At 45.3% G+C, this 14,546-nt stretch overlaps 1 protein-coding gene across 35 annotated transcripts in view; it reads left to right on the top strand.

Moving 5' to 3' along the window:
- The window catches only part of LOC138491680 (von Willebrand factor A domain-containing protein 5A-like), a 925,839-nt gene that overhangs the window by 829,656 nt on the left and 81,637 nt on the right, over positions 1 to 14,546 (top strand). For 26 of the 35 annotated variants that reach the window (XM_069618327.1, XM_069618326.1, XM_069618336.1 and 23 more), the window contains 2 exons: positions 11,337 to 11,387; positions 12,034 to 12,075. In XM_069618327.1, the coding sequence (XP_069474428.1) occupies positions 11,337 to 11,387; positions 12,034 to 12,075 (93 nt within the window). The remainder of the gene's footprint in view (positions 1 to 11,336; positions 11,388 to 12,033; positions 12,076 to 14,546) is intronic. The other 9 variants (XM_069618332.1, XM_069618350.1, XM_069618348.1 and 6 more) reach the window with 2 other exon arrangements.

Raw genomic sequence — 14,546 nt, 5'->3', positions numbered from 1 at the left:
TCTAATATTGCCCCAGATCTGCCCCATGTGACATCCGATTGATCCCTGAATATCCCATGACAATCTCATTGGTCTAAGACCTACCCTTTGCCACGTTCCTTTGATTCTGTAGTTCCCCAAGTCTGCATATTGCCCAAGAACAGACCCATGTCACACAAGATGTGTCAATCATCACCACACCACATCACCACAGACAATTGTTCTGTGCAGCTTTCAATTCATTATTTTATATTCTACTGCGTGATCACAGAAGTGGAAAGTCCATATTTATTTATTCATTTATTTTAACATTTGTACAAGCACCCAAAGCCCTTGGGCATCTTGGCGCTAGTTATAGTGTTACAGATAAGTTTGTGAAGTAAGTAGAGGGATCGGGGCCAGGGAAGACATTAGTTGAAAAGATGGCTTTTTAGTCTTCCTGAACAAAATGTAGGAGGATTTGTTCTGCGGGGGGAGGGGGACGGGGGGTCCCAGAGCGTGGCAGCGCAGACTGGGAAGCTGGTGCCACATGCTCTTTTCCAGTTGAATCTGGGTATAATCAGACAGTGTCTGTAGACGGGTCTTTGGGCCCTCAACGGGGTATGTCTCCTGAGTTGTTGTGCCAGGTAAGGGGGGTGTTGTTGGATAGGCAGTGGTGAGCGATGGATAGGGTCTTGACATTGATTCTGTCTTTGACAGGGAGCCAATGGGCAGACCTTCTGGCATCTGAGATATGGCCATGCTTGCCTATGTCCAGCGTGGCCCCTAGGGCATTGTTCTGTATAATCTATATTTTGTGAAGTTTTTTCCGAGGTGCCGCACAGTAGAGCATTACAATAGTCTAGTTTTGATCCAATGAGAGCTCGGCCATCTTCAAACCAATTATCGGCTGACAGGAAAGGTTTGCTCGCATTGATGAGTTTTGTAGCGTAATCTGATGAAGAAGCAATATGGTTGATATGTCGTGTCGTACTGAGTTATGCGCCGAGGTAAGCACCCATTGTTTTTACCAACGTGGCGACTGGGATTTTATGATTTTCGATGAAGAAGGTCTTGTATGATTGATCCAGTTTGGCCATGCGGGTCAGGGTACCAGTCAGGAGCAACTCTGTTTTCTCGTTGTTAAGACAGAGACTGTGTGAGGTCCTCCAGGATTGGATAGATTCCTAGATGGTGTTCACTTTGATAGTGTCTTGTGTTGGGTTGCCGGTAAGGGGGGTACGAATTTGAGTGTCGTCAGCATAGTTGGTGTAGAAGATGCCTAGCGAGTTGAGATGGTGGAAACAGTAGCTTAGTGTGGATGTTGTATAGCGTTGGTAAGACACAGGAGCCATGGGTCAACCCGCAGTAGATGGGAGTGGGGCTGGCAGCGGCATCGCCAGCGAAGAGTTATGAGGATCTATTAACCAGGAAGGAGGCTATCCATTGGGCAGCATTTGGGGAGAAGTAGGCTGAAGTGGTGGCAGAGCGCCGAGTGGTCGATGAGGTGAAAGGCTGCCGAAAGGTTGAGGAGTAAAATTAGGGAAAGGTTTCCATGGTCGTTTGCCTCATCCAGTTGGTTCTTGAGATCCAAGAGGGCGGTTTCCGTCCTATGTCTTGGTGGAAGTCTGATTGTCGTGTGCCCAGAATGTGGAGTGATTCAAGGAAGTCCTGGATTTGGAGGTATGAGCCCTATCAATAATTTTCAGGAAGTACGGGACAGTGGTTATGGGCCGATAGTTTGTTGGGATTGCTGGGTCCATCTAGAGGATCTGAGGCCTTTGATGATGGTGGAGAGGTCAGGTGTGCAGATGGGTTAGAACTGGAAGAGGGGGGTGTCTTTAGGTGGTCCAGTCTGGAAGGTGAGGGGTGCGGGTGCTAGAGTACCTGGCATTTTTGCTTGTAGTTGAGTGATTTTGTTTGTGAAGGTGTCTTGGACATTACTGCATCAGGAATTGTTTTTCAGGACTGTGGATGGGGGGGTAATGGGGTTCTCTAACTCTCGGAGGATGGTGAACACTTCATGTGAGCTGGAGGATGCATTGGTGATTCTTTTGTTGTAGGAAGCGGCTTTGGTGGCGTGAATCATTTGCTTATAGTACAAGGAGATTGCAGTGAGGTGGTCTTTGTGAGCTGCATTGGGTTCTTTGTGCCAGACTGCTTGGTCTGCTCTGTATTTGCTTGTGTGGCACGGAGGTCGGGAGTGAAGCATGAGTTGTTGGTGTGTAGGGTTTTTAGCTTTCTGACTTTTGATGGGGTTCAGGGCGTCGACAGCTTTGCCTAGCATAGTATTGTAGTGGTTTACCAGGTCAGTGGCTTCGTGGAGAGGGGGAGGGATGGATTGAAGTGGAGGGTCCATGCGCTAGTCAGGTTGCGGTAGCTGCAGGTCAAGATGGTCAGTTGGGGGACCCATGGGTTGGCCAATAGTTGCCTACGTTTACTTGGGATGGGGATGGTACAGGTGATGGTGTGATGAGCTGACCAGGGGCAGGGCATATTGAAAGAAAGGTGATATTGCTCTCGTGGTCTACGGTCCAATATATGATGCAACCTAGGGAGTGTGTTGGATCGGATATGAATTGAGTGCAACCTAATGATGCAGTCTTTTTGGACAGGGCAGTGGCATTTGTGTCTGAGGGGTCGTTGAAGTCAAGATTCAGGTTGCCCATGAGTAGGAGTTGGGTGGAGGCTTTGAGATTAGTAGCAATGAGTTGGGTGAGGTCATCACCCACTCTGGGCCCTCTTCCTGCTCCTTCCTGTGAGGCTAAGAACCTTGGTGTCATCTTTGACTCCACCCTCTCCTTCTCTCCTCTCATCTCTGACGTCTCTAAGAAGTCAAACTATCAGCTGCACTGCCTCAGAGGTAGTATTCCTTTTCTCACTTTCCCCCAAAAGCTCACTGTCTCCAGGGCTCTGGTCTTCTCTAGGCTGGACTGTTGCAACAGCCTCTTTCAAAATCTTCCTGCCTCTATTCTTCAACCTTTACAATTTATCCAGAACAGGACTGCGAGACTTGTCCTTGGCATCAAGCCCAGGGATCGAATCTCTCCAGCTCTGAAATCTCTTCACTGGCTCCCCGTGGCTGCAAGGATCAACTTCAAGACCCTCTGCTTTGTCCACAAGGCTTTCTGGGGCCTGGGACCGCTCTACCTCCAACTTTCTCTTCCAAAACATCTTCCTTCTCGAGCTCTCCGCTCATCCACCTCCAACTCTCTGAGGGTCAGATGCTTCTCCAAGCAGAGAGTCTGGGGCAGATCTATCTCCTCGGCGGGGGCCTCCCTCTGGAACAGCCTCCCCGCCCCTCTCAAACTTGAGCAGAACCACCTGCGGTTTCGGAAGCAACTCAAGACCTTCCTTTTTGCATCCGCTTTCTCTCTTCCTCTCCCCTGCTGATGCATCTGACTGCTGCACGCACTGGTCACTAGGTCACCCTCTGAACTCGGGCCCAGGCTCCTGCATATCCAGTTGCTTTCGCACTGCCTCTGGGCTCCCCAGCACTTAAGGGTCTGTATCTGCAACCCTACAGTCCCTTCTCTCTGCACTTATGGGCCACCCGCTGGCTGCACTTTTGAGTTAACTGCTCTTCCCCATTCCCCTCCTCCCTGACACTTCTCCCCTTCCCTCTTCCCTACACTTGTGAGATCTGAATGTCACAAGACCTAGTAAGATCGTTATTTTGTCCTCTCTTGTTTCCTCCTCCTTGTCTTGTCACGCCTAGAAACACTTGTGTACAGGCGCGTTATGAATGCCACATCATATCATATCCTTGAAGGTTGAGATTGGACCAGGGGGTCGGTAAATGAGGTGAAGGGTGATAGTTTGAATAACTGAATGGGAACGCCTGTTTAACTACATTGTATAAACTATGTCCTAAGGCTTAATGTTAAACCTAGAGAATACACTGTTGCCATTGTGACTTGTTGATGTGTAAACCAAAGATGAACTAGATACATATAGATGAACAAATTAGAAGCGAACCTGGCATGGACCCTAGATCAGTAATGTATTAGAGTAATATTAACTTGCAGTAGGGCTGGACATCATGCTGAAAATTGTATAAAAGCCTGACTATTTCAATGTATATTCCCACTCACTGAGCACACCGAAACACGCTGGAGTTTGCTTTGTTGTACTGAGGGCTGATAGCTATCTGATTTGTCTTTGACTTTTTGTAACTTTTTAGTATAAAATAAAGACCTTTGTATGTTCCTTTGTAACCTGTGTTCGGTGTATTTCCTTTTGGGCTACCCAGCCTCAATATTATTTCTTTGTTTTCACAAAGGGAGGTCTATCTTCACCAGATATACAAAAATATATGTTTGCCTGCCTCCTTGGTACACTTCTAGAGTGGAAAACTACCACATATGATAAACGGTGGTTCTAATTGGAGTACAAAGCGACTCTCGATCTGAGCGATGATCTGCTATGCAAGATCTCACAGGGACACAGCAAACTGGCATCGACTCCTCCTCCAACCATTGCAGGTGCATTACAATATGGTAGGAGAGCTATGAAGAAATATAAAATAAGAACACAGATATCTCTGTTTTCCCCGGGTATGTCAGAACGAATCTTTTCACTTTGCCACATAGGAGGTCTGGCAAGGCTTGGGCAACTATATCATGAGAGTAGCCCCTTTGATTTTCTCGCATGCTTAGAGCAGTGCCAAATACTAGAAACAGATAGGTTTATATATGTATACAAATTCGGCATCAGATTACTCAACCCACTCTCAGGAAAGGAGGGGGGAGGAATCTGACACCATTTAAAAAGCTTTTACAGGCCTCATTACATGTACGGTGGTGCGGGTAAAAACACTGCAATACCACACTGCTGTACAATAACTTTGGTAGTGAGGTGGATGAAAAACCTTCAGCATAATGAGGTAATTCTGTCGCCTTACTGTCAAAAATCGGTGTAATCCCCGCCAGCGGTAATCCCACCGAAATCCCCATGGAGTCCTATGGGCTCTAACACCGGCATGCCACCGTTTGTAATCTGCCGGTAATGGTAATTCCATTTGGCAATATCCTGGCAGATTTACCACTGAAATACCACCAAACTTGTAATGAGTCCATTCGGTCTCTTTGAAAATTATGATAGGTTATTTATAACGCGCTTAATACCCAGAGGTTTCTAAGCGCGGACCCTGGGATCGAACCTCTGTTACTCTGTGTCATCTTGCTTCCTAGGCAAGCACGTTACCCCTGAGCTATCCCCCCGAGACGCTTGAGTTTACAAGGAGCTAGATTGCACATCAGACAAGATAAAATTATTGTACATGATTTAACTGGGAAAAGGAACGAGGGCACCGGCCTTCATTACGAGTTTAGTGGTGTGGTAAAAAAGTGTCAGTAATTCCGTTGCTGCCATCTTTTTTTGCAGCTTTGGAACTACCACCATTTTTACAACACCGCTGAATTTTGGAGTTTGGAGAAAAAATTGAGGATTGACCTTGAGCAATAATCTGGAGGTAAATCCTCCACTTTTCCTCCAAGAATCAGATGATTCACTTCTGCGGAATTACAGTTTGCGGTAAATCCGGCAAAATCCCCATGGAATCCTATGGACTCCAGAAATGGGGAATGACACCACCCTACCACCCCTTGTAATCCAGTGGTAAACCTACGGGACCGGGTGGCGGTAGCAGTAAATTATTGTGGCGTCCATTCAGCTGATTTACTGCCTAATTACTGTCAGGCTCGTAATGAGGCAGACTGTCTGGCCTAAGATCTGGCAGAGAGTGCCGTTTCATTTATTTATTTTCAATCAAACCTCTGATTCGCTGGAACACAACTTGGTTTGGTTTAGCATGTTTAGCATGTTTTCCCCATCAGTCTAACCTCGGTGGTGGGGAAGATGTTGGGATCTGGGCTCTTTGTCATGCATTTAGTTCTTGTGCCCAATAATGCTTTCCTTTTAGACAGATATTATTGCACTAATTAAGCAATATGCCCCTCACGGCGGGGGCATTACCGAGTCAGGTAATGCCCCCGGGCCCATAGTTATAGGCCTTAAGGAAGGCCCTGGGCCACAAGAGGCACATATTACTATTAGTACCCTGGCCCGCTGCAGTGTTTCAAACAGAAAAAAAAAATGACAGAGAAAATGGCCACCGGGGAAGGGAAAACGGAGTCCGTTTTCCCTTTCCATGGCGGACATAGGGAGCGGACGCGCTGGGAACACTTCTGTTCCCAGCGCGCCCGCACCCAAAAAAATAAAGATAAGAAGGTAAATGGGGTTGGGAGGGTGGGGTGGGGGTCAGAGAAAGGGAGGGGGGGGGAAGAAAAGAAATTGGACCTCAGTCCCCGGCGGTGGACAATGGCAGCCACCAGGCGTGTGGATGCTCGGAGCGGGGATGGCCCCGCTTCAAGCCTTTTCATTGACAGAGGGGCTGCCACATCCCCTGCCGTGGACAAAGCAGGGAGATCCCGGCTGAGGGATTCCGGCCGGGTAACGAGCCGGCGGGAGGCAATCAGAATGTGTTTTACATTCTGCTTGACTCTCACCAGGTACTAATCTGAAAGATAACTCAAGTACGTGTATCCCCCGACACTGTGATTATCCTTCTAGGCTCTGTAGATTAGGATAAAACATTCTCTTTGCATTCCCCCAGGAGTAAACTAACCAATCAGATCCTTTTGGCTGCGAAAGTCTCAACCAGAGACATTTTTATGGTAGGGGCCCTAAGTAAGATTCCTTTGTTCACCAGATTTAAATAGCACATATCAGGATATTGTATGGCATGGTGCTGAGGCTCTAAAGCTATTGCCTTTCTGTTTTGGCAAGTACATTCTGCCTCAATCAATTCATCATGTAATGCTTTCTGTGTTCACTATAGAATATAGAGTTTGTGTGTTCCTTGCAGAACAAATCCTGTAGCATTCTTTCCTTCCTGTGGGAATTATGTTTATCATGTTCAATAGCCAAATTTGAAATGCATACTGGTAAATTGAGTGCCACAATGGTTCAGAAGTTAGCCCAGTATGTTAAGCACTCATTGCAGTGATATGTGTTCCTATGCAAGATTAGAATAGCACATTCCTGTAAGGCTGGCTGAGCCTTTCCTATGTCTGAAGTTTATAGACCTGCCTCCATATGTATTTGGTCTTACAGCACAACAAGTGCTATTATTACACAGCCACACTAGTGGCTGTGTAGTTATGGTTAAGTTGCTAATCCCATAGAAAGAGAACTTTTTTGGGCGGCTTATAACTTTGCTCCCCCTGGACGAATCCTCACCAAACTTTGCAAAACTCTGAATTGATCTGCAAAGTTTGGTGAGGTTTGGTCCGGGGGGGGGGGCAAAGTTATAGGGGGGATCCCAAAATTAATTTTTTTCCCATAGACATAATGGGAAAAAACTTTGCTCACGCCTAAAGCCCAAACCGTTGGACGGATTTACACCAAATTTGCGGCAGGAGCGGCGGCCTGGTCACGAAAGCGTGCTTTTGTTAATTTGGTGTAAATCCGTCCAGTAGTTTTTTTTTTAAAATGACCAAAACGTAAGGCAAAACAATTAGTGATATCTATGTCCGCTCCGCGGACTCACTTCCCTGTTCAGTTCGCGGACTGGCCTCTGATTGGCTGCACTGTACGCAGACTGGCCTCCGATTGGCCAGAAAAAAGTGCTGACTTCTGCGTGGTCTGCGGACACCGGGACTCGCCCGCTGATTAGATGGTGAGAAAACGTGAAATGCGTCTGTTTCCCTGCAACGCCCGCCATCTTGGATTTGTGGACTTTTTGGGGTCCGCGAGCAGCGCAGTGAAAACCTTAAAAATAAAACAGCATTTCACTTGTCAAACTCGACAAACAATCTCTGGGGATGTGGGAGGGATGAGGATTTGATTGGATATGGCCGTAAGAAGCCAAAAAACGGGTTGTTTCACCCCCTGAAAGTCCGCAAACACTCTAGATGTCCTGGGGCAGTCCTGTGGTGTTCGCGGATACTTCAGATGTCCCAGGACATCTGTACCTATTTCTTCATTACAGGGTTTGGGAAAAGCAGTTTTTGGATGGCTTATAACTTTTGCGCCACTCAATGAAACTGCATGTAATTTTGCAATTATATTCTAGAACTAATCCTGAATGGTTTTGCAAAATGTTTTGGGATTCTGTCAAGAGGGGGCAAAATTATAGGGGGGGTCCCAGAATATTGTAAAGACATATAAATGTGGTGTCATTTGACGAATCTGCACAACATTTGGCAAAACGATTTTGGATCTAGATATAAATGGTTTTCTAAAGTTTGGTGGGATTTTCTCAAGAGGGAGCGAAATTAGAGGGTGGTCTCAACATTTTTTGATGGCTTATAACTTTGTTGCTATTTGACGAATGTGGACAAAAGTTTTGAGAAAGATTATAGACCAAACCTTCAATGTTTGTGTAAAGACTGAATGGATTTTGTCGAGTGGGGGCTAAATTATATGACTATTGTATGTACATACATTTTGACACTTTAAAAAAAATAAAACATGGGCGGATTTCGAGCAAACTCGTGAGGACCATGGGCAAGGAAATTAAAGCATGGTTTTGCAAATGTGCCCGTGTTTTATTTTTTGACAATTGTAATAATGTAGGTACAAAAAATAGTCATATACCTTTGGTGACTGAGGTCTAGACTGTGGCCGTGGGCAGTAGCCAGATCGTCTGGGTCATGTCATAAGGTTATGACACGGACAATCTGGCTACTGGCCATGAACTCTAGGGACAAAAAATTGTGTTAAAGTGGCTATGTCTACATGGGACTGGCTATGTGGTAAAGTTATTCGAAGGTAGGATAGGTTTGAAAGGGAAAAAAGTGCTTGTGGTTATATGTTCAAAGGGTTTTGCGGGCTGCCATGGCAATGGAAGAGGGGCTGTGTATAGAGCCCCTCCTTCTCTTTCCATGTTGGCTGTCTTGGAAAAGGATTTTCCTTCCTACAGCGGGACGCCGCAGCCACCCCGCTGTAGGAAGAATAATCCTTCCTTCTTACAGCGGGACGCCACAGGCCACAGGCGTCCGGCTATAGGAAGAAAAATCTATGTTTTAGCACCGTGGGTTCCCGCTTTGGAAACCAGGGGTGCTAATGGCCTTTATCCGCCATTTCAGGGCCTGCAATGGACGATAATGGTCCGTAGCCCTCCTTATTTATTTATTTATAATGCTCCAATGCCCGTAGACATCAGGCTGTGTGGTTACAGTATTTGTTGCGGAAGATGAGGTGGAGGAAGACAGCTTACTACTTGCTGAGAAAGGAATAACGTTTCTGAGAGCATTGCGGTCATTGGATTTGGTGTGGCGGCGCATGGAGGTGGTCCCGTAGGAGTACTGTCCAGGTAATCTGCGACTGAGTACAAAATTGCACTCAGTACATTTCACTTTGGTAGCTTTAACCTTTGCACGCTCCCAACAGTAGCAAAGAACTGGCACACCCATGATTCGATCTTGGTGCTAGAAGTAGGCACTTCCTCTACCTCATCTTCTTGGTCCTCTTCATTGTCTTTGAAAGTACTGTGCTATTTTTGTTGTGAAAGTCCTCCAGCAGGTGGTGGTGGTGGCTCTTGGGGAGGAGGGATGGCAATAGCTGATGCCATTTTTAAGATATATAGCAGTTTTGATAAATGTCTTCCAAGTATGTACTGTGTACTAGATCGGTAATGGATAATGAGTACGAAAAGGTGTAGGGGACGTGCTAGGGAAATTTTCTCATTACAACCCAGGCGTTAAGGGTATAACGGCGCCGTCGGCGCCGTTAACCCTTAACGCCTGATTACCATTTTAATGCCTGCTTTTAGCAGGCGTTAAAATGCAAGGCGCTAACCCGCCTTGGTGCTAATTACGGCACCGTAATTTACGGTGCCGTAATTACCGCCTTCCCCACTCCCATTATGCCCTATGGGGCAAAAATGGGAATGGGGAAGGGTAAATGGGGAATGGGGATTTACCGGCCCACTCACCTTGGAATGGGGCGGTAAATCCGCCATCCACCATGGTGTAAACAGAGTTTACACCATGGTGGTAAAGTAGGGAACTTACCTCCTGGGTTGTAATGAGGCCTCATGACTCACGCCACCACCATGCACTGCTAAGACTAACACACAGGACATCAAAGATAAAATCACAAATATCATTGATGACATCACTGATGACATCACATGTGCATTTACTTTTCATACAAGGGGTTGTGAATGTAATGTTGGCAAAAAAGTATCAGGGATTATCTGGAGATGTGTAATAAACTACCTACTTCATCACGCAATGTAGTGTTCTAATGAAAATTCCATTGCAGTGTTCTTTCTAGTACAGGAACCTACTCATACAGAAATGTAGGTATTGGCTGCAGCATACACCACAGAGGTGCTATATTTGTAATTTTCCAAAGTTATATAATAAAATGGTGAATGCTTCTGTAGCAGACTTTTCCGGTCTGTGAAACATGTACTAAGTAGCTAATAATGCATCACTTTCTACATATTTCTAGTAATACACACAAAACATAAATAGACTACAATGCATACAAATATGGGGCTTATATATGGAGAGTAAAGTAAGCAAACAAGAGGCAGTATCATTAGCAACTGTGTATAATCTACGTGATTGTATTCACGCACAAAAATGATTGCTGTGTTTCAGGCCTGCTTCTTCCCCTATATATGTACATCATAAGATGGGATTAAATTCTACGGAAAGTAGTGTACGAACATGTGAGAATAGCAATATCTATAAATGTAATACCTTTTGAAAGTTAAGTTTCTGACTGTCAGTAAATAAACCCACCTGGCCTAGATATGGCAGTGAACAAAAAAGAAGGGGCTAGACATGTGATGTCATCAGTGATGTTTGTGATGTCATCTTTGATGTCCTGTGTGTTAGTCTTAGCAGTGCACGGTGGTGGCGCGAGTTGTGGTTGCTTAGCTTACCATAACTGGCGAATTTGAGGGGTTTTTCGATTTTACTTGTAACGATAACGTCCTTTTAACAATGTTTTTTTTACTGAATTTCATAGGTTTTTATTAGTGCAACTTAAGCATAACTTCCCTTTAACAAAGTTTTTTCAGTGAATCAGCAATATACCTGCACCAGATAGGGTTGCTATAAAAACGAACACGGCATCCTTATGGTGAAGGTCTAGAAATTGATTTGTACAGATGGGGTGTTGGAAAACCTAGGCAATCACCTGCAACAATGAGCATAAAATGTTAGTCCAAGAGATGAATAAGTATCAGAATTTGGAACCAAAGCATTCATGCTTGTATCCTGGCTTTGCCAGCAGACAATACCGTGATCCCGTTCAATCATCTTATATCTCGTACATTATTGTACTGTCTTCTGTGAAGTTTGCCTCCTCGCATGCTGGTGGCATCGTTTAGCCCATTACTTGATCCTTCTTCTTAGGTGGAAGGGGTGGTAGACAGAAGGGAGCGGACGAGATGGAGAAGGACTCAGGCAAGCATATTTTAAAGTTTGTTTGTTTGACACAAAAAACCCTTTGCATTTTTGTAAAAGTCAAAGATTTTTCTGCACATTTATAAATGACAATTTGACAAGCCAGTGTTTTGGAAGTATGTAAAGCTTTAAAATACAAAAGACCAACCCAGATTAAATCTGTTAAATGAATCACAATGATTGGAATGCTGGTACATCATCTCTTGATGATGGAGAGAATGAAGCTAGAGTCATTCGGTGTGACACCCTTCTATAATATTTTGTTTTTAAAAATTGTCATGTTTTGTAATGTGCTGTGTGTACTTTCCAAGTCAGTTTTATAAAATTAGATTATTTTAGTTCATGTTAAAAGTTCATGGTAAGAACTGGTAACGAAAGTGTTCATATGCAGAGATGATTATTGTTTTTGAATTGGTTATTTATGCTTGTTGTCGAACTCCTCCAGCTTCTAAGTGCTGGACCTGGGGACCGAACTCCTATTGCACTGCACGTTGCCCCTGCCTGCGCGGCCCACTGCGCTGCCGACCCTATCTTCATGAGGAGCGCGGAGTGTAATCGAGATTTCACAACAACTTGAGAAGAATATTATGTCGATACTTAATTCATCTTCATTTGTTAACCAATTTATTTGTTGATTTTTTTTTAGAAGGTGCTGCTACCCAATACAAACTTAAGGGCGGATCTAATGGTATGTGTACGTTTGTTTCATTGTTTTTTTGTATAGAACTATATGGCCTGAATAGCAACTAAAAAGGGCTTTATTAAAACAAGTAGCTTGAATAGATAATATAGTTATTTTAAAATATGTTTAATGAATATAGAGCTGAGCAACTGTTGCTGTACCCGATAGGCAATAACGGACTATAACAGGCAGCCCTTAGCATTTGTTCAGGTTTTTTTTCCCTTTGTACTCATTATTAGAACCCCGGTGAATAACCCTTTCCCATTGGTTAATGGGCTATAATGAGAACCGGTATAGCGCAGTTTTCTTACAGCCTTCAAATTTGACCGTTGCTTTCTTTTTCTCCGAAAGCTATTGTCGGGGGGAAATTCTGCCGGGGTCGGCCGGGCCGTCCGCAGACCTCCAGGCAGGGAGGCCCCAACTCCTCCCGTGTGTATCCCAGATAAGATGAGATAGAGTATGAGACGCACACAAGGAGCAAGGTGACTCTGCTGTTTATTAGACAAAACGGCAGGGATGGGTCAAGGAGCGCACGCGTTCGTCCTGACACACACAATTGTGGGGCTCGCAGGCCCTTTTTACTGTATTATGACGCGCTGCTTGCGTCACTTCAGAAAGTTAACAAAAAACCTATCGCCACTCTTAATTGGATGTTCGAGTGGTAGGGTTAGTATAGCACACATATAGAGAAAGATATTAGTGGATAAGGTGTAGTCAGGTGGTATATCTGGGTTGTCCCTACAATTAGATACATGAAAATTGTTACATGAAGGCTCCTGAGGATTGGCTAAATGTGCTGGTGTCAGTGATAAGAGCCCCAAGTTCTGATTGGTGCACCCGTGAGCTTCCCAGCCTGGGACCACCGTCGTTCCCAGCTCTCGGTGTACCTGTAAGTTGCAACAATGTTTCACTATGGGTACATGCAGACAATGTGAGGACTTATTCATAGCTAGACGGGGTACCGTTCCCACTGTTGCAGATGTCCATTGAGCCTTTCAAGTGTATCTGCCAGTGTCTCGTAGCGAGGGATCCAGACGCCTCTGTTCTCCCGGGTTTGGCATCTCGTCAGCTTCGGCTTGATCACGTGGGGAGGGACCGTGAAAGAGGCATAATTCTGCACAATTAATATTGTTTTTCTACTGTGCGTCTGGTTTAATTTGTCGGTGTGACTTTAACGTTGGTGCGCGGAGTGCGAGATTGCAACATCGTGCCTTTGATGATTTGCTCTTGGAACGTGGGTTTGCAACATTGCGACCTTGGCTGGTTGCTTCGCCAAGCTCATTCTGTAGGATCAGCAACTGACTCTTGTCTTGTTGATGTCCACGGGAGCTCTTGTTTGAGGCCTACTTTGGCCCGGTGCATAAGTTGTTCGTTTGGTGCACAGGTGCTTTAGGTTATAGGAGCATATAATTCCATAATCGGTATTGTCTTTATTATATTTCTCATCGTTGTACCTGATTTCAAAGAGAAGCGTGAGCAAGCTAGTAAAAGTTCATGACGCGTCTTGCGTTTCTGCATTCTGAAAGCCTATATAAAAATAATAAAGATGCACGTCCGTGAATATGCCTGTCGCCTACGTCATAGCACTGAGTATATTCTTCGTGTAGGTTGGTGTGGGAATGTCCAGTGTGTATATTTGTACAGATGTGCTTCCCGTTGTCTAGGTCGTCATGGCATCTCTAACGACGTGTAAATTTTAGTCTAGTTGATCCGTGCCGCAGGTGTCGGCATGGCCAGTGCGGGCTGCTGGGCAAGCAGATGGACACATCCGTATGTTCCTGTACCAGGGTATCTGGTCGTCTGGTAAATGGGCAAACTCTTCTCGTGGCGGGTGTTTGGGTCGTGACCCTCTAGGCCAAGCGCGAGAGGTGAAGGACGGGAGCCTGGTTTTCCATTCTCCCACTTCAGTCCCCCCTCTGGTCGACTTGTCGACCACAAACATATCCTTCTCGTTATCTCCTCTTACTCGCCATATCTTGGTTATTCCTCCGAGATGTCCATAGTGGTTTACATGATCTTCAAATGACCAATACATATATTCACAGGTACCCCCAGGAGTACAATATACCCATCTTCCTATGTAGCTCCTGGGGTTTCTTGGGTTCTCGGTCTTTACTGACGGTGGGTCTAGATGGTTGGTAATTATTTGGGTGCGCAGCTTCTCCCTTTCCTGTATAATTACACCTGTATGCTGGCCGTCATCTGCTGGCATCAAGGGGTGCATTCCCACCATTTCCAGCAATTCGTCAGTAGTGCGTGCCTTTCGTGCCTTCCAAAATCTAATTATGATCAGGGTAGCTCCAGCCAATATGGTGCAGCCCACTATTATTTTCAGTCCATCTGACAGCCAGGATGGCATCCATGACCATAATAGTGAAAACCAGCTCTCATCCTTGTTCACACCATTGCTTTCATCCGTCATTTTGGAGTGCATCTGGGCTAATTGTGAAACTGCTTCTGTCAGTGTACCATTGTCA

The sequence above is a fragment of the Ambystoma mexicanum genome, chromosome 10 (assembly GCF_040938575.1).
Source record: "Ambystoma mexicanum isolate Mex_15411 chromosome 10, UKY_AmexF1_1, whole genome shotgun sequence".
Classification (NCBI taxonomy): domain Eukaryota; kingdom Metazoa; phylum Chordata; class Amphibia; order Caudata; family Ambystomatidae; genus Ambystoma; species Ambystoma mexicanum.
Note: the sequence above shows the minus strand (reverse complement) of the source record. Positions and strands in the feature narration are given on the sequence as shown.